We start from the raw sequence: 26,016 nt of genomic DNA, 5'->3' as shown, positions 1-26,016 counted from the left end.
TATTCAATTCATCGGATAAGCTGCTATGAATTTAAGTGCTCAAAACCAATCATATCCCTGAAGAAACATAAACCAAGCCCTTTTGGTACTGACGTTTACATATTCAGCCTTAATTGCATAATGTGGGAGTTGGTTCATTAGACATGGGAAATTTAAAATAAGATATTTCTTTCCCTGACTCCAGAAAAGGCTGATCAAATGCTTAACCCTTCAAATGTGTCTGATCTAAGTTAATGTTGGTATTCCTTTAACTAGTACAAAAGCCACTATAATGTTCAATAGCAATGATTTCAGCTAAACTTATAGTCTAAATGTATAACTTTTCTGTGATAAATTAGGAAAGCCCTGCTGCTAAACAGACTTTCTGGTGAAGGATAGGTTTAGCTTTAGGTTTCTATGGAAGCCCTTACCCATTACCATGATCAACTAAGAAAGTGCATGTATAAAGAAAAGGACTCCATGTGGTTCAAACTGGCCAAATCTAGATGCTTCAAAAGAAGGACCTCTCTTGAGAAAGAATTACTAAGAGTTGTCAAGATTTTTCCCTTCCTTATTAAATAAACTTCAAAAAAATGCTCTCATAGGGAGAATATTAAAAACTAAAGAATCTCTGAAGCTTACCGGGAGGTGGTGTGCTGTAATGATGGTGAGGCTGTGGTGACAAAATCCTTTAGGCTTCCTGTTGGCATAGGAGATGTAGACGCATCTTTTCTAACTCCTGTCACTGTCCCTATATGAAAAATAAAGAAAATAATTTGGGCATTCAATAAAAGAAAATGGAAAAGTTCACTCTTAGTAAATTTATAAGACATTATAGGAATGTCCAAGCTTCAAAGGTAAGCCACTTGTTTCCCTGAAATGTAACAATGGCATATGAAAAACTCACTTCAGTTTTGTAAACATGGGAAATCTATAATGCGCTTTAAGAAAATACATTTTTGCAGTGACAGAGTAACTAGAGATTTTGTTTTTAAACCTGATTGCCTAGCAAAGCCCTGCTGATCTTGGTTTACTGTGAAAATGCCCAAGGAGGTGGGATGTTTTATTTTGCTCCCTTTAACTTTCATAAGAAAGATTCCAGCACTTTGTAACTCTAAACCCTCCAAATTAAATTGATCCTCTTTAAAACACTTTCAAGATATATATAACTCTTGAAAGTTTCTTTTAGAGAACTCAACATTGGCTAAAACACATGTCTTAATTGGAAGAGATGCTCAACTAATATTCATTCGAGTGCCATGGGAAAGTTCCTAAGCAATAGTTTATCCTCCCAGGAACTGCCTGACTTGGCCTCAATTCCTTTCCAACAAGCAATGTTTAGTTTGTAATTACTTTTCTCTTCTGGAGTGCTAAATAAAAAGATGGTATGGACAGAAATATTGTTTTTATTTTATTTTTCAGTTATTATTAGTTTCTAAACAACATAAAATATTGCTATATTTATCTTGGAAGACTGTAAGAATCACATGCAGTTTTTCTTCTGGTTCTCTGAAAACTGTTATCCGGGATGCATGAAGTTATTTGGGAAGATCCACTCTTTGACGAAAAGGAGAGTATTCAAATAACAAAAAGCTTTGGAGTGCTGGGAATACCAGACCCTAAAATGCCAGGAGTGCAGTATGCTAACTTTGGGAATGGCAACAGGTTGCGTGCAACCTGAAATCATCAGGCATAGAGAAGGCTAGAGTCTTACAGCTATAGTGATTAGCATCAAAATGATCACCATTATCCTTGGCTTCAAAAACTATACTCTTTATGTCAACTATTCTCTACTCTGTTTGTTTGTTTGTTTATTGAGACAGGGTCTCACTCTATCACTAGGCTGGAGTGTAGTGGTGCAATCCCAGCTCACTGCAACCTCGACCTCCTGGGCCCAAGTGATCCTCTTGCCTCAGCCTCTTGAGTATTTAGGACTACAAATGTGTGCCACTATGCCAGGCTAATTCTTTATTTTTATTTTTGTAGAGACAGGGTCCCACTGATCTATTATGCGTAGATGTAAAAGACCAGCCTCTAAATGCACAATTCATTCTTCTTTATATATAGAAATCTGTGGTACCCTCAACCCAAACAAGTACATATTAATACTGGCCAGTGCCAGGATTAAGCTCAGGCTTAGTTTATGGGGAGGGAAAGGAAGGTATGAGAGTAAGGACACAAGACACTCTTGACTATCACATAAAGAGACATAGAGGATGGGCTCAGTGGCTCACACCTGTAATCTGAGCACGTTGGGAGGCCAAGGCAGGAGGATCAGGCCAGGAATTGAAGACCAGCCTGGGCAACATAGCAAGATCCTGTTTCTATAAAAAATAAAATTAGCCAGGTGTGGTGGCATGTGCCTGCAGTCCTAGTCCCAGCTACTCAGGAGGTTGAGGCAGGAGGATCCCTTGAGCCCAGGAGGTTGAGGCTGCAGTGAGCTATGGTCATACTACTGCACTCTAGCCTGGGCAACAGAGCAAGAATCTGTCTCAAGAAAAAAACAAAACCAAAACCACAGATAACACAAGGCAGTATAAGGTAGTAACTGCTAACACATACTATATGCTTAGTGTATATATAAATTTTATTGAGGTATAATTTGAGTATCATAAAATTTACTCATTTTAACTGTAGAGTTTGATAAATAGTAACTTTATATAGCTATGAAAGCATGGCTACAAGCCAGTTTTTATTTTAAATTTGCATGGTACTTAGATATTTCTTTTTAAAATCCAGTTTTAGAATATTTCCTTGTTCCAGAAGGTTCCCTCTTGCCCATTTGTAGGTAATACCTGCTCCCGGCCTTAGTCTGGTCCTAGCCCCCTCTCTATCTCTATTGTTTTACCTTTTTTAGAAATTATTTTTTATTTTCATAAAAACTCTTTGAAATGATATTTTTATAACAAATTTGCAGATAAGGAAAATAAGCCATAAAGAGCCTATGTGATCTGCCCAAGGTCACCGAGCTATAAGTGATGGAGCTAGTATCTATGTCCAAGATGACCTGAGAGCTTTGGCCATTATGCTATGCTGCTGTAATAAGTACTATGAAAAGTCTGAGGAATTAAGAAATGGGAGAGTTCACATTTGGCTATAGGATTTGGGGAACATTTGATGCAGGAGGTAGGATTCTTTGATAGGAAACAATGACAAGCATGAAATGGGAGACAGAGAGTTACATTAGCAAAAGCATTAAATTGAAAACCTCAAGGCTAAATATTTCATTTAGTCAGGAAATATTTATTGAACATCACTATGTCCTTGTACCCTGCTAATCACTTTAAATGTATCATCTCATTAATCCTTACAACAGTCTTTAAATTATATTAGTGTACTTATTTTATAGATAAGGAAGTGGAAATTGTAAAAAGATCAAGCAGCATGTCCAATATCACCCAGCTGGTAAGAGCAAAGCTGGATTTTGAATGCAATCAAGGTCTGTTTGGCTCTGTATGGCAAACTTGTAAGCATTATTTTAGAGGGACTCAAAAATAAAACAGTAACAACAATGATTAAAAAAATACCAAACTGGTCTTTGGAGAGATTAATTTTGAGGCAGAATTTAGAATAGAGTGGAACAGATAGAACAAAGGCAGGCAAAGCAGTTCACTACTAATACAATTGTCTGGGTAGAATCCTGGGTGATGTAAGAGGAAATTAAGACAGACAAATAGGAGTAGAAACAACTGAAAGGGATTTGTGAGTGAGGTGAAAGGGAAGAAGAAATGCTTGGTAGTGACCGAATATAAATATATTTTTGGTCACTATCACAGAATACCTGGGGACAATTTAAAGAAGGAATTTTAACAGATGGTCCAGGGATTTTTATAATTGAAGAATGTACTTCAGGAATGTACAGATACCTCATAATTGTAAGGCACAACAATGTATATATGTGTGCTCATTTATTTTTCTGAAGAAAGAAACCGTATCTTTTACCAAATTCTGAAAGGGTATGGGACCCTGAAAAGGATAAGAATGATTGCTGTAAAGCACAGACCAAGTTTAACTGTTCTTTTTTATTAATTCTCTAAGCTCTATTCCTTATTGCATTTCCAGAAAGCTATACATCAGCTTTTAATTGTATTTGTTCCATTTATAAATTTTATTTAATATTAAGTATACCAACAATTACAGTTATGCATATTCATGGAACTCTATATTCCTGTATATTTAAACACACACACACACACACACACAAACACAGACACACACACACAATAACAACATATGCTTAAAAATAAATAAAAATGCTGGCAGAGTGCCGTGGCTCAGGCCTGTAATCCCAGCACTTTGGGAGGCCGAGGCGGGTGAACAATGAGGTGAAGTGTTCTAGACCAGCCTGGCCAACATAGTGAAACCCCATATCTACTAAAAATACAAAAAATTAGCTGGGCCTGGTGGCAGGCACCTGTAATCCCAGTTACTCAGGAGTCTGAGGCTGAAGAATTGCTTGAACCCAGGAGGCAGAGGTTGCAGTGAGCCGAGATCGTGCCACTGCACTCCAGCCCGGGCGACAGTGCCAGACTCTGTCTCAAAAAATAAATAAATAAAAATAAATAAATAAATAAATAAATAAATAATATGCTGTTAAGAATATTACTAGGCTAATTGATTTCATACATAAATGTGTATGTTTATATACATGTAATATATGTGAATGCATTTACATAAACACGCACATATATTTTCACATGCACAGATGGAATTGATTATAATGGATCATGTCCTATTTAGATATAACTGGGTATATTTCACGGCAATTTTTTTTTCTTAGAGTTCAATGTTTAAGAAAACTCTGTTTCTGGGCCCTTTGTTTTATTTTATATTTTTTAAACGGCTGAGCCATATTATCTATTCAGTTTAAAGAATAAATTATAAAGACAAAACCAGTGTAACCCATTCCCAGCTCAAGAAAGCAAGCCCTGGCAGCACTACCACCCAGATACAATACCAATATCCATCCCCAGTCACAATTCCTTCTTGCCTCCAGGGGCCCCAACTATTCTAATAATTATTTCCTTCTATTCTTTATAGTTCTACCATTTATGTGTTTGGTTAAACATGTCATTTAGTTTTGTTGCTTTTGAACTTTAGAAATATGTATATTATTTTTGAGACTACCTGTGCTTAAATTGTCTGCAAAATTTACCTATGCTGATAATTTTTATGTACTGCAGTTTCTTTGTTTTCTTTGCTAAGTAGTATTCCATTGTATGCATTTATGACTTTTTATCCCTTCTGCTATTGAGGGACATTCGGAGTATTTCTGGTTTGGGGCTATTATGAAGAATGCTGCTGTGGCAGATGCTGTCAGTTATCCACCAAAATGTACTCCTTCCTTCTTCCTAGGTACACAGCTAGATTATATTCCCTAATCCTCCTTGTAATTATGTGTGGTAAGGTGGAAAGCCAGTGGACATTATATGTGCCACTTCTGTTCTGTCCTATAACAACTTTTCATGTGTATTCTTCCAATACCTCTCCTTGTCCTTGGTGACCTACTATGGCAGAGTCAACAAACAATTTCCTATAAAGTTGGGCAGATAGCATGAAAGAATGTTGGATTTTGTCAAATGCTTTTTCTGTGTAAACTGAGATGATCATGTGGTTATTCCTTCATTCTATTAATGTGTATTACATTGATTGATTTTTGTATGTTGAACTGCCTTTGTATTCCTGGGCTAAATCTCACTTAGTTATGATGTATAATCCTTTCAATATGCTGTATTCGGCTTGCTAGTATTTTGTTAAGTATATTTTCATCCATACTCATAAAGAATACTGGTCTATAGTTTGCTTTTCTTGTGACATCTGTCTCTGGCTTTGATATCAGGGAGGGGGGCAGGGAAGTGCAGGGATGAAAAGGGCAGGGTCCCTGGTGAGGGTTCCACCATTGGGCCTGTGCCCACAGACCAAGGTGAGGACAAGTACTCCTGCTTGGCACCCAAATGTTGCATTTTCCAAGACCACCCTGGCCTGCCACCCCCACATCCTGTGCCCATAAAAACCCCGAGACCCTAGCAGGAAGGGACAGAAGCTGCTGGATATCAAGAGGAACACACCGGCAGAAGAGCACACAAGCAGCTGGACATCCAGAGGAGCGGAAGAACATACCAACAGGCACCAGCAGACACTGGCAGGCCATTGACCGGTGGAACGATGCAGACAGCGAGGGGAATTTGGCCAAAGCGGTTGGAAGAGAGTCCAGCCGCTAAGCAGCCCAACTCCAGGGTAAAACTACCTTCCCACTCCATCCCCCTTCTGACTCCCCATCCATCTGCTGAGAGCTACTGCCACTATTAAATAAAACCTTGCATTCATTCTCCAAGCCCACGTGTGATCCAGTTTTTCCAGTACACTAAGGCAAGAACCCGGGATACAGAAAGCCCTCTGTCCTTGCAACAGGTAGAGGGTCTAATTGAGCTGGTTAACACAAGCCACCTATAGACGGCAAAACTAAAAGGGCACACGGCAGCAAATGCCCACTGGGGCTTCAGGAGCTGTAAACATCTACCCCTAGACACTGCCATGTGGTCAGAGCCCCACAACCTGCCCATCTGCATGCTCCCCCTAGAGGTTTGAGCAGCAGGGCACTGAAGAAGCGAGCCACTCCCCCATTACACACCCTGCGAGGGAGATAGGGGAACTTTTCCCATTTCATTAGGATATATTCTTTCCTCTTACATTTTTTGGAAGAGTCTGAGAAGAATTTGTGTTAATTCTTTAAATGTTTGGTAAAATTCATCAGTGAAGCCATCTGGTCCTGGGCTTGTTTTGTTGGGAGGTTTTGATTACTGATTCAATCTTTTTACTTGTTATATAGGTCTATTTAGATCTTCTATTTATTCTAGATCATCTGACTTTTTGATGTGTCTATTGTTTGCCTCATTGTTATTTATTTTTTTAAACCCCAGGTGCCAGTGGTGTGTTCATCTGATTTTCAGTGTTTTCAAGGAATGTCCTATATGTAGCCACTCTCTGCCCAGAGAAAGTTTAGTCAGACAAAACAAAGGCAGGCTCCATGTGTCAGCCCTTTAGGGAATCCACAGACAGGTTAAAACAGAGAATCCCTTGAGAACAGGGTCTGCTCTGCTTCCTCAGAGGGCAGATACTAAAACCTGGAACTCAGGCTGCCATCTTTTAGACTGCTGCCACGCTGGGAAGAGGGGAGGGCAGGGGCACCCAATCTTTTGGCTTCCCTAGGACACCTTGGGAGAACTGTCTTGGACTACACATAAAATACATTAATGATAGCTGATGAGCTTAAAAAAAATCGCAACAAAAAAATCTCATAATGTTTTAAGAAAGTTTACAAATTTGTGTTGGGCCACATTCAAAGCTGTCCTGGGCCACATATGGCCCACGGGCTGCGGGTTGGGAAAAGCTTGGGGTAGGGCAAGACTAAGTTAACACTAAAGTCCTCCTACAATGCTTCAGTAGCCTTTCTCCTGGCTAAGAATTGGTTTTGTTTCTGTAAATCTTTCACTATCCTCCAGAGTTCTGATAAGGTAGCTTCTGACAGTTTTTGCAAGATTTTTCAGTGTTTCTTGGGAGAGATGAGGCTCTGAAGGTACCTACCACACCATTTCCACTGATGTTTCCTGATGCATTTATGACACTAGCATAACTCTGATACCCAAAGATGACAAGGTCATTACCAAAAAAAAAAAAAAAAAATTACCACCCCAATATCTCCCAATCAGTGTAATCATTAAACTACCTTCTGAGAAGAAAAAACATAACATGATTGTAAGTACAGAAAAAAGGATTTGATGAAATTCAACACCCCTTTATGACAAAGACTTTCAGCAAACTAGGAGGAAACTTTCTCAGCCCGATAAAGAGCATTTTCAAAAAGCCTCCATCTGCCCTGGCCCGGTGCCTACCTGAGGTCAGGAGTTTGAGACCAGCCTGGCCAACATGGTGAAACCCTGTTGCTACTAAAAATACAAAAAATTAGCCGGGCGTGGTGGTGAGCGCCTGTAGTCCCAGCTACTCGGGACCCTGAGGCAGGATAATCACTTGAACCCGGGAGGCAGAGGTTGTGGTGAGCCGAGATCATGCCATTGCACTCCACCCTGGGAAACAAGAGCAAAAACTCTGTCTAAAAAAAAAAAAAAAAAAAAATTAGCCAGGCGTGGTGGCGCACACCTGTAATCCCAGCTACTCAGGAGGCTGAGGTGGGAGAACTGCTTGAACCTAGGAGGTGGAGGCTGCAGTGAACCGATATAGCACCATTGCACTCCAGTCTGGGCAACAAGGGCAAGACTGCTTCTCAAAAAAATAAGTAAATAAATAAATAAATAAATAAAAATAAAAAATAAAAATAAAAAAAACCCTTCAGCTAAAATCATACTTAATGGTGAAAGACTATCTTTTCCTTATAAGGTTGGGAACAAGGCATGGAAGTCTACTTTTCTCATCGTATTCTATATTGTAATAAAACCCCTAGATGGTCTAAGGCACAAAAATTAGAAAGAAAGTGGTTGTTATGGACTTAGTTGTGCCTTCCTTAATTAATCTGAAGTCCTAAAGACCAGGACACCTCAGAATATGACGATATTTGGAGACAAGACCTTTAAAGAGGTAGTTAAGTTGGATGAGGTCATAGGGGTGGGCCTGAGAGTGACTGGTGCCCTTATAAGAAGAGGATCCCTGGGATGCACACACAGAAGAGGCCATGTGAGGATGCAGTGAGAAGGCAGCCATCAGCAACCCAAGAGGAAAGGCTTCAGGAGGATTGACTAGAAAAGAGTATGAGGATTTACTGAAAATGGAAATGTACTATATCTTAATTGGGGTAGTGGTTACACGGGTGTACATAATTACAATTTAGTGTATATACATTAAACCTCAATTAGAATACAAGACAATAGAACCCTCCCCGTCCATATTTTCTTGACTCCTAAGGCAGCACTTTTTTATTTTGATTTTGATTTTTAAGACAGAATCTTGCTCTGTCACCCAGGCTGGAGTGCAGTGGAGCGATCTCGGCTCACTGAAACCTCTGCCTCCCAGGCTCAAGCAATTCTTCTGCGTCAGCCTCCCAAGTAGCTAGGACTACAGGTATGTGCCACCACACCCAGCTAACTCTTTCTATTTTTAGTAGAGACAGGATTTCACCATGTTGGCCAGGCTGGTCTCGAATTCCTGACCTCAGGTGATCCACCTGCCTCAGCCTCACAAAGTGCTGAGCTTACAGGCGTGAGCCACCACACCCAGCCAGTGCTATTTTTAAGAGCCCACTCTACTGATTTCTCTTTGACATTACCAATTGATCACCATAAGAACTCTGAAGAGACAAACATATATTTTGCTTAAATCACTAAATCACAGCAGGTACTGAGGTGAAAAAGTCTACCTGAGTAGGTCCCTATTTTGGGGAAGCAGGATAAGGGCATCGAAAGAAAAATCAATATATACAATGTTATGTTAATTCATTCAACAAATGTTTAATGAGTACCTACCACACCACATGTTAAGCAATGTTGTAGGAGATGGGGATACAACAGTGAACATATGGAACTTATATTCTGACGGAGAAGATACAAAACATATATAATAAAAAAGTAAACTATATAGTGTTTTGAGAAATTTTTTTCCATTTTAGAGAATGGGAAATGTAGACCCTCTGGTTTAGGTGACAATATTTCATATATATTAACATTAACTCTTAACACTAGTCTGTTATATTTGAATTCCTTTTTTCAGTGGACTAGCCAGGAGAATTTATTCTACATATCTGGGTTTATTCATAGCCTTCTACTACGCTTGCATTCTATGTGCTGTTGATAAAGACATCAACTTTTAGCATACCTTCAGCTGAGATTTCTGGGAATCAGAAGTAGTATCTTAAGGTACCCTTATGGATGAACAAATAATAATGCTCTTGATGGTAATAATAAAAGAAACATGAGAAATGCTCCTTAGAGGCAAGATAGAAATGATTTCTGTACTTTGGACACTCCAATTGTTCATTTCTTTAAGCATGTCACCTACTTTAATCCATCTGGAGTTATGAAGAGTGCTCACATCATTTTAAGCACAGGCTCACTTAGAGGAACAACTAGGAGCTTCTGAGATTATTCTTTACTTCAGATAAGTCTAGAATAATCATCTTCCAGTAAAAAAAAATATGTGTTTGGGAGTTACTAGGGGACCTCAACCAGTGGCAGCTGCTATATAAAATCATATAACCTAAGAAAACCCCAAAGACAAAATGAAGGGCACAATTTCTACCATCAGGTAAGTCAAAATTACCCTAGGTTCAGCCTCTGCCAACATTTTAAGGGAATTTAGAGATTCAAGAAGGAGGAACAAAAAGGAGGAAGGGAGCGGCCAAAGTCAGGTTTTACAGCCTGACTTAGGAATGGGCAGTGCCAAGGTCAGAGGTTTAACATTTCAGTTCTGAAAACTGCGCACTCAGTGGCTTCACAGCCTCTGCTAGCCCATCAACGTAACAAGAAAAAAATGCCCTCAGTTTTGAGGGCTCTCATAAAAGGGAATATCGATGATTGCTCAGGAAAGGGGGGTTCTAGGCAAGCTGGTGGAAAACGTTTTGAGGCTACAAGGGAGGAAAAAAGAGGAATGAAAATCAGGTGTTTCCAGATTTATGCCTTTTAAAAGTTCTTACTCAAGTTTAGATTTTCCCAAGTATTATCTCCCTGTTTGACATTGCTCAATAAAAGTAACTAAAACTGATGAACAAGTTTATATATCTTAAGTGTAATTTTGACAATACTGTACATATCTTTGCTATCGTAAGGTTGTTTCTTGAGACAATAGTCTGGTCTTTTTTTTTTTTTTTTTTTTTAACATGTTTAGCATCATAAAGCTGGCAGAATGGTGAGGAGGATAGGAGAGGTAAGGGAGTAAGATACTGGTAATAAAGATTAATGGTCCTGTAGTAAATGTCCTGTGTAGTACTTAATGAGTAAAGGATAACAGCAAAAGAAACAAAAGATGTAAGACAGAAGAAAAGTATATTAAAAAATTCAGACACACTAAAGAGGGTAAAGCAATTAAGAAGGTGATAAACCAAGCAGTGTAACTTAGGTGATTAGTGCTAGGTCATCAGCCTTATGATAAACAGGGTTTCCAAGTCTACTGTGCATCCATGGAAAGTTTATATCTCCCATTTGGTTGGGTGCCACAGCAAATGCCAATGCAATAACTTTGCCCTGTACTATAATCTGCATACACTAGCTGTGCAATGGGCAGAATGGCTCAAAGGGGCAACTTCAGCCTCTTTAATGGTCATATAGATAATAATTTTGCTAACAGCTCCATATTAGAATAAAAGAAAAGGAAAATACAAGGCGGTCTTTTTCATGAGTAGAAAAGAAAGTCAGTAGTTCCTGTGAATGCCTTAAAATAAAAACTCTTAAAAAGATGAAAAAGTTTCTTATTTTTTTTTTATTGCAACACTACAACCTTCCCCCACCCCCACAAAAAAAGGGGAAAAAAACCTAATAGAAGAAAAAATAAAACCATGAGTGAAAACTATTCCTGAAAACTTTGCAGAATTGTAACAGCTTTCTCTTGGTTAAATTGATTGGTATAGCAACATTATAAAATGACTATTAGGATTCATTGTGCACAACAGAAAGTGCTGAAATGTCAGCAGACTATACAGCAAAAAGTAATGGGTTCTGAACCCCTGTTAGTCAAAAATGATTTTGTTTCAAATTAGAAATTGATTTTTTTTGGACACAAGACCTTTTCAGGCTTCTGGCTTCTGTAGCTAGGCCCAGGAGAGATTAACCCCCACCACAGCAAGGGCTGGCCTGATGATATCTTTCTCAAAGTGCCTTTTCAATTGCTGCTTTCTACTGTTGCTGTGGTTTTAACCAATAACACAAGTGATTTGTTCTTTTGCTATTCCACCATATTTTTCTCATTTTGCCATTTTATCTCAGTGCTGCCACACAACACAAATTTGAAAACAAGTTAACTGAAGACTATGTTAAGCCTTGCAGTGTAACCACCACACCAGTTGTGACTAGTTCTTCACTCTCCAAAGTGCAATGACTAAGAACAGAGGAAGCCGAGGTAAGAGTTTTCCGTTTCTGAAGCACTGCTAACAGAGAAAGTAAAGATTCTATCTCATAAAGTTTCTTCAATTTAATTTTTATTTTTGGAAGCAATGTCTAAAAAGAAGCTTCTAAGTTGTTCTAAAACAATGGAAGTCTACAAAACCTTTCTTTGCCTTATGTCTAACAAAATGCACTTTTGCTTTTATTTCAAATTGTGGATAGTCCTCCCTCCCAAAATTTGAACTAATTATCATTTCTCAATTATGTGGAAGAGGATTAAACAATTTCTAGATTAATCACAATCAAACCCAAAAAGCATGACAGAGCTAGTAGCAGATGAAGAGAGGCAGGGAGATATACACCTGCAAGATCTCACAAAGCACTGCCCAATTTTCAAATAAATAAATGTGAGAGTGGCTACAGAGATTATGAAAAGTAGGTTGCATGACACCAGAGGTAGAAAGGTGCTGGCCCAGTAGGAAAACAGGTAAATAAGAAGGAAATCTGGGTTAATGGTTTTGAGAAGGGAAAAAAGACACTAGGAAAGAGGTGTGAGCAGGAGAGGGCTCAGAGGTCTTTTTGGCCTTTTGTTTCCTGTACATCTTTTCTGTACAATAAAGCTCAGACTTGCTCCATTCTTTTCCAAAGTCGTTCCTTTAAGGATGCCAGGAAAGATTAAGCCAAAAGCCTCTCCAGGAACAACTGGGAAACAAATAAATTTGCCTTACTCAATATTTAACATAGTTACTTATAATTGGCTTCTTTAAAATCTACCACATATAACAGGAAGTATTACTGACACTTAAAAGACTGCTAGGCAAAAAATGCTTTAGACTTGTGAGGTTTTGCTTTAGTCACAATATGGGGAATTGTCCATGACCTCTCCTCCACCCTCCCCATGTTTCCAGTCAATTGAGGATTAACTGTAGTTGTTAGGGTTTATTTTTCCAGGAGACATTTATGTTCAATATCTTGCCCTCTTTACTCACTTGGAACATTATTTTAGTCTATGACCATACTTACTGCTGACTAATTCTTAACAGTTATTGCTTGCAAAAAGAGGGACAAGTTGGATACAGTTTTTCATTCCAGTATTCTAAGAAAAACACAGACACAATTCACTAATCTAGTAAATGTGTTACCTGTGGCCTTGCAGGCACACTTCAGTGTGTAAACATTTAACTTTTGCTCAGCATTGTAGGAAATCATCTGAAATTCACTGGCTAGCAACTACCTTCCCCTACCAGTTTCTCATTTTGCCACTACAGTTGTTAAACTTACCTCTTTGGGGTCTATATGTATCTTTCTTTTGACATGACCACTGGGCATCATCTTTCATATGCGAATGAAACCCAACTGTCTTCCTCTCCTTCCTATTCTCTCCACTGTATGGGGGGTCTTGGTGCTTTTTAATAGATGATGATGTTCCAAGCAGCCAGCCATCACAGTTTGACTTCAATAAACTGAAAGAACAACGATGAATGAACTGTTGAAGGCACAGAAGGGAACACAGAGCACATAGATATTTAAATTCAGTATGGGTTGAAATGCAATTCATTAAGAACTCTCTTTATCTTACCTTTTATTGAGGTATAATTTAAATAATTTACTCAACGTCTATTTTGTGTCCTGTCACAACAATTTTGGAAAAGAAATGGTCTTTATTCTCAAAAAGCTTACACTGGGAGTTGGGGAAATAAGATTCAAACTGATGAAACAGCTAATAAAGTCACAGAGTATGACTAAGAACCAGGCTATCTATAGAAATAAAAAGTATGCTAAAACAGGACTTGCATATCTAAGATGTTTTCCAAGTACTAAAAATGAACACTAGGGATTAAAATATCACCAATGTGCCTCACACAAACGCGTTTGTGTTTCTAATTTTCAATTGTTATTAGTATTTATTATGTACCCAGAGTATGTAAGGAGTAGTGTAACAGTGCACGTAGAAGAACTAGACTCCATACTTACATAGTTTCATTAAAAGGTCAACAAGACAAATATAGAATAAAAGGCATTTTAATGAAAATGAACACATGTACATATTTTCTTCTCTAATAAACCGTGTTCCCACCATTAGCATATTTCCTCTTATAATATTTTCTTATTTTAGGGAAAAATATTCTAATGATGTGTTATCTCTCACTATTCCACTCTTCCCTCTTCGTGTTTGTTCACAACAAACTCATGACACTTTGGTTTTGTCTTCCCCATGCCCATAAACAATGTGAAAATTAAAGAAAAAGACATGGAAATGCATAGAGGCAGCTACTCAAAAAACAAGATTCTAAAATTAAAATGTTTAAACTCCCCAGAAGCAAAGGGAATCTCTAGACAAGAACAAGCTGAATGGAGTGTTGCCAGGTCTATCACTTATTCCAGGTGGCCTTTGACCAGGATTCAAATCACATAATCTTCTATAAATGTCTCTGGTTTATATCGATCAGAATTTTTAGCAGTGTTTGCTCATATCATAATTTATTAACAAAAACCAAGAAAGTAAATGGCTTTATGTTCAGAATTATATAAAGAAAATAAAATCATTAGTTATATGGCTTTATAAAGTAGGCACAAGAAAATGTATAAAAGTGATACTCTTTTTTTTTAATCAGAACACAGAGACCATTTTCCTCTGCAGACCAACCAGAAGATGTATAACTTAGGGTTATACAAATTGCACTCACGGAACAGGGAAATACGGAAAATAAAAGTACCTTATTGTGAATGTTATATAAATTTACGTCAACCCAGAGGCCCCAAACCCAGGCAAGTCCAGTGACTACATCTCTGCTTGTTCTGTAGAAAAATGAATGTGACCCCAACCATTGGCTTCCCCAAATTTGATTCATTCTCAGCTCAGCCAGACTCCCAATACTGACTGCCTTCTGCTTCTTTACAGCATTTTCACAGAAGCTTTTCTGTACCTTTATTCAAAATTCCATCTTGGTAATCCTCCATCACAACTGGAAACTTGGCTTCTAATTTCCCTAAAATAAAGATGACTATATGAAAAATTTCTTCCTTCATTTGTATTTATTTCCATATTCACCCATCTACTATTCCTCTCTTCATGTCTCAAAAAATTTTACCTTTTATTTGCACTCTTGATACCATCTTGACCCATCCCCTCTGTGACTATGGCCTGTCAATCATCTCTTTTTCTTATAACTCACAAACTCCTCCTCTAAACTGGATTTTTTCCTGGGGCTACAAACAAGAGCAGATCCTCCATTAATACCCAGTGTCAGTGAGCGTGTGGGGACAAGAGCACTTTAATACCTATTGCAGGAACCACAAATGGGTATCACCTTTTTGTGAGTGACTTGTCAACACAAAATGAAAATGCATCCCTCTTTCAACAGTTCTACTTTTATCCCACACTTGAGGCCAGAAATTTGAGATCGGACTGGGCATCACAGCAAGACCCCATCACTAAAGAAAAAAAATTGTTTTAAATTAGCCAGGCATGGTGGCATGTGCCTATAGTTCCAGCTACTTGGGAAGCTGAGGCAGCAGGATAGCTTGAGCCCAGGAGTTTGAGCTTATAGTGAGATATGACCATGCCACTGCACTCCAGCCTGGGAGACAGTGAGACTCTGTTTCCAAAAAAAAAGAAAGAAAGAAAGAAAGAAAAAGGAATGTCTCCTGCAGAATTACATGAACAACAGCATGAGAATATTTGTTTAAGGATAATCACTGGAGAATTATTTGTAATAGTGAAAAACTGAAAGCAAATATCATTCTATAAGAGAATGAATAAATTATGGTACATATTAATTATAAAGAACACTATTCAACCATTAAAAAGAATGAGGTAATTCTTTTTTTTTCTTTTCTTTTTTTTTTTTTTGGAGAGGAGTCTCACTCTGTTGCCCAGGCTGGAGTGCAGTGGCGCAGTCTTTGCTCACCACAACCTCCACCTTCCAGGTCAAGTGATTCTCCTGCCTCAGCCTCCCGAGTGCTGGGACTACAGGCACACACCACCATGTCCGGCTAATTTTTGTATTTTTAGTAGAGATGGGGTTTCACTATGTTGGCCAGGCTGGTCTTGAACTCCTGACCTCGTGATCTGCCCACTCGGCCTCCCAAAGTGCTGGGATTACAGGTGTGAGCCACCACACTTGGCTAGGATGAGGTAATTCTTTACACTCATGAGAAGAAACTTCATGACATGCTATTAAAATAAAAGCAATTTGCAATTATAGAGTATATAATGTGATCTCATTTTTATAAAAATAAAAATATGCAAAAATACTTTTAAAGTTCTGGATGGATAAATGTCAAACTAGAAGGGAGTAGAAGAAATAGAGGGAAGAGTTTTATATTTTAATTTATATAACTCTGAATGTTTTAATTTCTTCCAATAGGCATGCATTTTATAATTTAAAAACAAACAAAAAACTCTCACCATGTCCCTTCCATTACCATCTCCTCTCTCCTTGTCTGCTGAACGTCTAGAAAACAATAATTTATTCTAACAGACATACCGACTAGAACTTGTTTTTAAAGAACAAATCAAAAGGCCTTTCTTCTTTGAACAGTCTTGCTTGTTACTAGATCACCCTACCGAAATTCAAGAAATTTAAGAAAACATTTTTTCTTGAAATGTTTTCTCCCTTGGTCTTCATAACACATTATCCTGATTGGTTTTCTGGTTTTAGGAGACTTCTTCCTTCCCCTTAGATGCAGACATTGCAAAAGTCTGTCCCTGTCCTCTTCCCTCTTAGTACTTTCTTGGTGATCCTTGCCACACCTCTATATCTGCAAGTACGATTTCTAAACAGATTCTTCTAGTTCACAGTGCTTGCCAAAACTGCTGACCTGATCAAGTATCTGATGAAAAGCTGTAAAGCGATGTCTATTCCTGCCTCCCAAACCAACTCTTGCTAAAGCAATCCAGTATCTTTATCTTGAAACTACTTCCTCCTTCTGTTTCCATTCTCACTTAATGATATCACCATCCTCCCAGTCACTCATAAGAAATCTCAGTTGTCTCAACTTCTGCTCTCCTTATTCCTTTTTAATAAATTTCCTAATCAATCATTCACTTATATATTCATCAGATATTGACTGAAGAACACACTTTATGGGCCTGATATGTACTGTGAGACTGGGCTGGGCAAAATGGAAAACAAACATTTACAGAGGACTTATTTTATGCTAGGTGCTGGGTATACAAACATGAGAAAGCCCTCGTTCCCATTCTTTTTTTTTTTGAGGCGGAGTTTCTCTCTTGTCACCTAGGCTGGAGTGCAATGGCACAATCTCGGCTCACCACAACCTCTGCCTCCCGGGTTCAAGCGGTTCTCCTGCCTCAGCCTCCCAAGTAGCTGGGATTACAGGCATGCAATCCCATGCCTGTAACTTTGTTACATGCCCGGCTAACTTTGTATTTTTTAGTAGAGATGGGGTTTCTCCATGTTGGTGAGGCTGGTCTCGAACTCCCGACCTCAGGTGATCTGCCCGCCTTGGCCTCCCAAAGTCCTGGGATTACAGGTGTGAGCCACCGCACCCGGCCCAGCCCTGGTTCCTATTCTTAAAGAGATTTTAGTGGGGGAGACAGACGTGGAAACAGAATTTTTAATACCATATGCCAAATGCAGTAATTCAGGAATATACTGGATGTTATGAGAGTGCAAGGGCAAGGCACCTAACTTTATTTGCATAACAGAAGAGAGATTCCTGAAATACTCAAACTTAACCTTGGAAGATAAGGAAAAATGTAAGAATGTTCTAGGTAAAATAAAAAAGTATTAGCAAATATACCAACAAATGAAACTTCAGTTCATATTTTGGGAAAGTTAAATAGCTAGGTATTGTTACAGCATTAAATTTTGGGTGTGTGGTAGGGCGGAACGGAGATGAAGCAGGTGAGACAGGGCAGGTCAGATCATGAAAGGTTGCGTTTTCCATACTGAGGGGCTTGAACTGTATCTTGTGGCCAAGGTGGAGTCACTGAAAGGCTCTCCGGAGAAAAATGATATGATCCAACATGAATTTATGAAAAATTACTCTGGCACCATTTAGAGAATGGGCTTCAGGAAACTGGATGAGTTGGAAGGCTGCTGAAACAGCTCTGGTGAGAGATGAAGGTTTGCAATAGAGAAGCGGTAGTAGGAACGGAAAGACATAGTTTAAGAAATATTTAGGATTTAAAAAGGGTAGAACTTGATGTAAGAGAGAGGGAGAGAAAAGTCAAGAATGACTGCCAGAATTTTGGGTTGATAAGCAATACAGAGGAGGATTGGGGAAGGGTGGGAAAAATTAACTGCAGCTTGAGATGCTTATGGAACATCTGAGAAGATATTTCAAGAAAGTAATTTGATCAGTAACTCCATGGCTTTTTGCTATTGGCTAAGTGAGTTTAGAGGTGGTAGAGTTGAGGGAGGCAGAGTTGAGAAAGAATATGCTTCAATTTCAATTTCCTTGGTGTAGGAGGAGATACAGTCATTCTTGTGAGTGAGTAAAGCAGGTATTGAGAAGAGAGGTGAAGGTTTGGAGTATGTATTGAGGGAATTCGAAATAGAAATGAAAAGAAAAAGATTTTCCTGAAATGTTGAGGCCCTAACATAAATAGAAATCATCCATTTGTAGCAGGGCTCAAGTGCAGAGATTAAAAAGCAGAGAAAGCAGCATGAGAGCTCAATCTAGGGTTAGGATTTTTACTGGGACAATGCAGCAGACTGGGGGTCAAGGGAAATAAATATATTAATGTAGTATAGGTCAACCATTCGGTCCAGGAAGAAAGTGAGGCAACAGGGACTGAAAAGACTGGCAGAAAAATGAGGGGAAATAAATAATTTAGATATCCCTTTAAGGTAAAGCGAAAATAAAACAGCAACAACACCAGAAATATAAAAACCCTTGGTATGGTGTATGTGATAAACATGAGAATATAAGCTGTAAAGAAAGAGGCTGGGATGGCAGAGTCAATGATTTTTCTGATGAAACCATGGTGGGTGATAGCAAGCTCTGGGTGTCGCCATGGATGATGCTGGAGTGAATTGAGGAACGCAGAAATTCTTTAGCTATGGCAATGGATACATCAACCATATGGATATTGGGATCTCACAGAATGATGGTAGGAGTTATGGGGGAGAAAGTGACTTTAAGTGGGACGTCAAGGTCCTAGTGAGATAATGATGGAAAACAAAGGATGGAAAAGGATGGACTGCTGCAGTAAAACTAGACATATATTTAGATTCACATAAATAAAGAGATATGCAAGAAAAATGCTGGCACTCCTCTCTCTGTTGTTTATCAAATGTGACAGAAAGAATGGCCTCTAATAGAAGTGGTGCTCTCAGAAAAGATGCTGATTTTAGGCAGTGATTCATAGCTTGGCAATACATTTAAATAATCTGGGGAATTTTTAATAAGAGCGATGGACTGAGTCTCACCCACTTGTCGAAATTGAATTAATCAGTCTAGGGTGGGACCTGGATATTATTTGCTTCCCTCTCTCACTCTCCTCTCCTTTTAAAAAAGTTCTATGGGTGATTCTAATGTTCAGATAGGATTGAAAATTACTGAGTTATTGTGAAGAGTGGGAGAAAACATTCTTTTAGAAAAAGGCAGATGAAAAGAGTGCATTTCCTAGGAAACACGGATTCTCTAAGGCACCTGTAGGAAATCCTCGGGGGACAGCAGGAGGGAAAGGGGTGTTAGTGATGTGAGGAAAACTAGGGGAAGAAAGGTAGACATTTAAGCGAATAGAGTATAAGAGAAAAAACAGCACATGAAATACTCAAATTTTGGCATGAGTCTTTTTTTTTTTTTTTTTTTAAAGAAAAAGAACAAGTCCTTGATTTAGAAGACCATAAAATCTAGGCTGGAGAAACAGATAGATACCTCTTAATTCCTCCGTTCACTTCCAGTGGCCTGATTCAGGTGCTGGCCATATCATACCTAAACAATTGCTATATTGTCCAGTTTCTGTACCAGTCCTGGAATCAGCCATTTCTTTGAAAACGTCTGGTACCTTGTATTGGGAAAAAAAAAAAAAAAAGCTATTGGATTGCCACAGCTCCCAAGTCCTTGCTGTGAACACGGAAAGAGAATACATGTATGTACCTGTATAGTCATTTCTATATATAGGTATATATAGAGGGAAAAATATGCGTTTATACAGAGTTTATACTAATATCTTCAAAATTCCAACTCTAAACCAACAGGGTTCATTTTAGCTTCTTCTCTTTCCATAGATATATCCTTTCTCCAACAATGAAAAAAACTGGCTGCCATTTTCTGTAATATAACTGAAGTGGCATCATTCATCTGGGGTAATACCCAAGGTTTGTTGCCCTAAGCCAAGGAAATCAATGACGCAGACACACAAGGAATGAGTTTAAGAGTGGGGGTTTAATAGGTGAGAGAAAGAAAAGCTCTCTCTCCTGCAGAGAGGGGCTCCTGAGTGGGTATTCTGGTTCCGTGGTTAAATGCATGGGGTTTTGTAGACAAGCTTGAGGAGGCAGTGTCTGACTTACATAAGGCCCAAAAGATTGGTCGGACCAAGTGTGCCATTTTCACAGTTCATGAAGAAGGTGGCTGCCCCACCCTAATTTTTTATTTTGCAGATGGGTTCTCTACCTTGCCAGCACCATGCTGCCTGTTCCTTTACTGTACATGTGGTTGACAAAGAAAAGTAAAGATGGAGCCTCCATGTTGAACATGCCTGGCCTCCAGGTAACCTTTTCCTATTGGCACAGCTGCCAGCATTTACCTGTGCAAGCTTCCAGCTTGGTTATCTATGTCTGCAACTCGATTTTTCAGGCTGCTCTTTGTTGGAAAACAAATTATTTGGGGGCTGCTTTTTGTTAAAAGGGAAGCCTTACTGAGGACTCTCTTACCCTCTCTAACTGCTTAAATAATTTCTTTTTAGCCCCTGTACCATAATTACTTACTTAATACTTTTGTATTAAAATAATATTCTGTCACCACAGCTATTCATCCTTTACCAGCCTACTCCTCTCACACCACATGCTTCTGGGCTGCTTCTGCCAACGCGCCACTGTATGGACACTCTGGACACTGCAGGAGACAAAATGTGCTACCCAACAAAACAAAGGATTGTTGGGCTCAGGACAATTAAGAAAAAGCAAACACAGGAAAGCTCTCTGCCCTCCCTTTTATCTGCCTAAAAGCTGAACACAAATTTACAGAGACAAAAGGTACCCTGCTCGCCTTCTACTAGGGAGAACAAAGGTTAAACATTGAAGGCAACTTTAGACCCTTATCATCTGGAGACGATACCAGGGGAATCTATATTAACAGGCTTTACCAACTAGCCTTTATCTGCCATTTAGTTTCCTTGACTCCATTTGCTACCTTTAGGAACTTAAAGTCCTTTACCTTTGTCTCGTTACTTTTCTAAAATTTTACTGTTCTTTGTTGAAGATGCTATAAAAGCTGGAATGAAAACTACCTCTTTGAGAACTACTAATTTTCTGAGTTTCTTCCATGTACATATGAAACAAACGTGTTAATGTATGTTTGTTTTTCTCTTGCTAATCTGTTTTTTTTTTTTTTTACATAGGTCCATTCCAACTAAGAAACTATGAGGACTGAAGAAAAAATTATTCTTCCCCTACAACCCATTCCCACCTAGCCATGACTGGGCTACTCCTAAGGAAGCTCTCTTCATCCCTCTGGGTAACAAGACCCCCTGCAAGGCCAAACTCCACATAGATACCTCCTTCTCATTCTGCTCAAGCTCCAACACACAACACCAGTGCAGTTCCCATATGGAAGCCCTCCTCACCGTGCAAAAGTTCTGATATTCTATGCCTAGCTGCCCTCTTCTATGGATGCCCTTCTCATACCACTCACACTTTAATGCCTCAAGATCAAACTATTTTTTGGCTAGGATGTGAGGTAGGGATCAAGGTTCATTTCTTCCCCATATTTGTATCCAATATTTCTAGCATTACTTGTTTAAAAAACTTTCCTTTTTCTACTGAATTGCTTGGCACCACCGTCAAAAAACAGTTGAGCATATGAGTGTGTGGGTCTGTTTCTGGACTCCATTCTTTTCCATCGATCTATTTATGCATCTTAAGGTGAATACCAACCTGTATTGATTACATAACTTTAATTTACATACCTAAAATTAGGTAGCATAAGTCCTTCAATTTAGTCTTCTAGAATAACAAAGACTGTCACTGCTATTCTAGTCCTTTCACATTTCCATATAAATTTCAGAATAAGTTTGCCAACTTCTATAAAACAGTATGTTGGTATTTTGACTGAAATTGCATTGAATCTAAGACTCAGTTTGGAAAAAAATTTTGATATTTATAACAATACCGACTGGTCAAATTCAAGAGCATACCTTTCTTTCCATTTAGTTTTCTTAAATTTGTCTCAGCAGTATTTTGTGGTTATCATGTAGAGATATTTTGCTTCTTTTGCTAAATTTATTCTTCATTATTTGATGGTTTTGATGGTACTATAAATGCTTTTATTTTCTATGCTAATTACTGTTATTATATAGAAATAAATTTTATTTTTATACATTGAATTTGCATTCTGTGATTGCGTTAAATTCACTTAATTCTAGTACTTGTCTCTGTAGCTTCCTTAGTATTTTTCCATGTATACAATCATGTTATCTGAGAATAAAGACAGTTTCACTTACTTCTTCCCAATATCTTTCATGCCTGATCACACCAGAACCTCCCAGACAATGCTGAATAAAAGTGGTAAGAGTGGACATCTTTACCCTGTTCCTAAAAGTGTTTGTTATTAAAGAGATGTATCTCTGTTGACACTATCATTTTTCCAGCTTGATGAGAGGTCTTTTTTTTCTTCCTATAATGAATAAGCACCGGATGAGTTATGTCAAATGCTTTTCCTGCATCTGTTTGAGATGAAGTTTTCTTTAATCTTTAAAAAGGATTAAAATATTTTTTATTATGTTAATATCACAAATTACATTGATTGATTTTCAAATGTTAAGCTGACTTTGCATTCCTGGGATAAAGCCTATTTAGTCAAGCTGTATTATGCTTTCTACATATTCCTGAACTTATATTGCTGATATTTTGTTAAGGATTTTTTTGTGGGTTTTTTTTTTTTCTGCATTTGTGTCCATGAATTTATGTCCATGAGGAAGACTGGCCTGTCATTTTCTTTTCTTCTAATGCCTTTACCAGGTTCAGACCTCACAAAATAAGTTGAGAATAGTTCCTTCTTCCTATAGTCCAGTGGTTCTCAAGTGTGGTAGGAGGACAGAATGTTGCCACACAGAAGGCATATGGCAATGTCTGCAGAGGTTTTTGATTGTCACAACTCGGTGATGCTATTGGCATCTAGTGGGTAGAGGCCAGGGATGCTGCTTAACATCCTACAATGCACAGGACAGCCTCTCACAACAAATAATTATCTCATTGAAACATCAATAGTACCAAGGCTGAGACACCCTGTTCTAGTCTCTGAAATAATTTGTATAAGATTGATATTATTTCTTCTATAGATACTAGGTAGAATTTGCAAGTGAAGTTTTGATGGGTGTGTAGTTTTATTTATGGGAAAGTTCTTAACTAGAAATTAAATTTCTTTAACAGATATAGGGTTATTCAAATTTTCTACTTTTTTGTACCAATCTTGGTATATTATTGACTTAAAGGAATTTATATTGTTTAAATTGTCAAAAGTGCTTGCAAAAAATTGTTCACAACATTCCTTCATTACTTAAAAATATAATTAAAACATATAGTGATATATCCTTTTTCAGTCCTGATATTGGTAATTTTTTTTCTTTTCATAGTAGGTTGATCATCTTGAAAAGGATTATTAATTTTATTTACAGTTTCAAAGAATCAACTTTTAGTGTTGTTGATTTCCTGTTTGGTTTTCTTTTTCACTGCATGACTTACCAAAGAGTAGCTGCTACAAGGTTGAAAGCAGAATAGAAATACAGTCACAGACTCTATCATGAGGTTTCAGTCAACAATTGACCAAATATATGACAGTGGTCCCACAAGATTATAATATCAATTTTTTACTATACCTTTTCTATATTCAGGTACACAAATACTTACCATAGTGTTACAACTGCCTAGAGTATTCAGTACAGTAATATGCTCTAATTAGATCCCATTTGTCAATTTTTGTTTTTGTTGCAATTGCTCTTGGGGATTTCGTTATGAAATCTTTGCCTGTGCCTATGTCCTGAATGGTACCACCTAGATTTTCTTCTAGGGTTTTTATAGTTTTGGGTTTTACATTTAAGACTTTATCCATCTTGAGTTAATTTTTGTATATGGAAGGGGTCAAGTTTCAGTTTTCTACATAAGGCTAGCCAGTTCTCCCAGCACCACTTATTAAATAGGTAATCCTTTTCCCAATGCTTGTTTTTGTCAGGTTGTCGAAGATCAGATGGTTGTAGATGTGTGGTCTTATTTCTGTGTCTTCTATTCTGTTCCATTGGTCCATGTGTTTGTCTTTGTACCAGTACCATGCTGTTTTAGTTACTGTAGCCTTGAAGTGCAGTAGCGTAATACCTCCAGCTTTGTTCTTTTTGCTTAGGACTGTCTTGGCTATATAAGCTCTTTTTGGTTCCATATGAATTTTAAAATAGTTTCTTCTAATTCTGTGAAGAATGTCAATGGCGGTTTAATGGAATAGCACTGAATCTATAAATTACTTTGGGTAGTATGACCATTTTCACAATATTGATTCTTTCTATCAGAGCTTCTGCACAGCAAAAGAAACTATCATCAGAGTGAACAGGCAACCTACACAGTGGGGTAAAATTTTTGCAATCTATCCATCTGACAAAGGTCTAATATCCATAATTTACAAGGAACTTAAACAAATTTACAAGAAAGAAACAAACAACCCCATTAAAAAGTGGGCAAAGGACATGAATACACACTTCTCAAAAGAAGACATTCATGCAGCCAACAAACATATGAAAACAAACTCAACATCACTGATCATTAGATAAATGCAAATCAAAACCACAAAGAGATACCATCTCATGCCAGTCAGAATGGTTATTACTAAAAAGTCAAGAAACAGCAGATGCTGGCAAGGTTGCAGAGAAATAGGAACGCTTTTACATTATTGGTGAGAATGTAAATTAGTTCAACCATTGTGGAAGACAGTGTGGCGATTCCTCAAGGATCTAGAACCATTTGATCCAGCAAACCCATTACTGGGTATATACCCAAAGGAATACAAATCATTGTATTACAAAGATAACATGTATGCGTATGTTCACTGAGGCACTATTCGCAATAGCAAAGACATGGAATCAACCCAAATGCCCATCAGTGATAGACTGGATAAAGAAAATGTGGTACATATACACCATGGAATACTATGCAGTCATAAAAAGGAACAAGATCGTGTCCTTTCAGGGACACAGATGGAGCTGGAAGCCATTATCCTCAGCAAAATAATGCAGGAACAGAAAGCCAAATACCGCATGTTCTCACTTATAAGTGGGAGCTGAACAATGAGAACACATGGACACAGGGAGGGAAACAACACACCGTGGGGCCTGTTGGGAGGTGTGGTGGGGGGAGGGAGAGCATTAGGAGAAATACCTAATACATGCTGGGCTTAATGTCTATGCGATGGGTTGATAGGTGCAGCAAACCACCATGGCACACATTTACCTATGTGACAAACTTGCACATCTACCCTAGAACTTAAAAATAAAAATAAAAATAAAAATATAAAGAAAAAAATGCCCTACAAGTTTGTAGCCTAGGAGCAATAGGCTACACTATATAGCCTAGGTCTATAATAGGCTAGGTTTGTGTATGTATACTCTATGATGTCTGCACAATAATTATTAAGACATTTCTTAGAACATATACCTATCACTAACTGACACATAACTATATAGAAATGCTACAAATTGGGCAATACTACGAGAAATTTTAAGTTCTGACATAGAATGGAGGGATATCTTAATGTCCTAGACTTCCGCTAAGAATACTAGAAAGCCCACATACGAGAAGAAGGCTTATCATAAACTTCT

The 26,016-nt window shown here is 38.1% G+C and overlaps 1 protein-coding gene across 22 annotated transcripts in view; it reads right to left on the bottom strand.

The window, feature by feature from the left end:
• KIAA1328 overlaps positions 1-26,016 on the bottom strand; it is a 398,983-nt gene that overhangs the window by 54,295 nt on the left and 318,672 nt on the right. For 21 of the 22 annotated variants that reach the window (XM_009433905.5, XM_001139184.8, XM_016933555.4 and 18 more), the window contains 2 exons: positions 13,302-13,483; positions 622-730 (listed from right to left, as the gene is read on the bottom strand). In XM_009433905.5, coding sequence (XP_009432180.2) covers positions 622-730; positions 13,302-13,483 — 291 coding nt within the window. Of the gene's footprint in view, positions 1-621; positions 731-13,301; positions 13,507-26,016 lie in introns of all 22 variants that reach the window. The other variant, XR_010152061.1, reaches the window with a different exon arrangement.

This window comes from Pan troglodytes, chromosome 17 (assembly GCF_028858775.2).
Source record: "Pan troglodytes isolate AG18354 chromosome 17, NHGRI_mPanTro3-v2.0_pri, whole genome shotgun sequence".
Classification (NCBI taxonomy): Eukaryota; Metazoa; Chordata; class Mammalia; order Primates; family Hominidae; genus Pan; species Pan troglodytes.
This window is presented reverse-complemented; position numbering and strand designations above follow the sequence as displayed.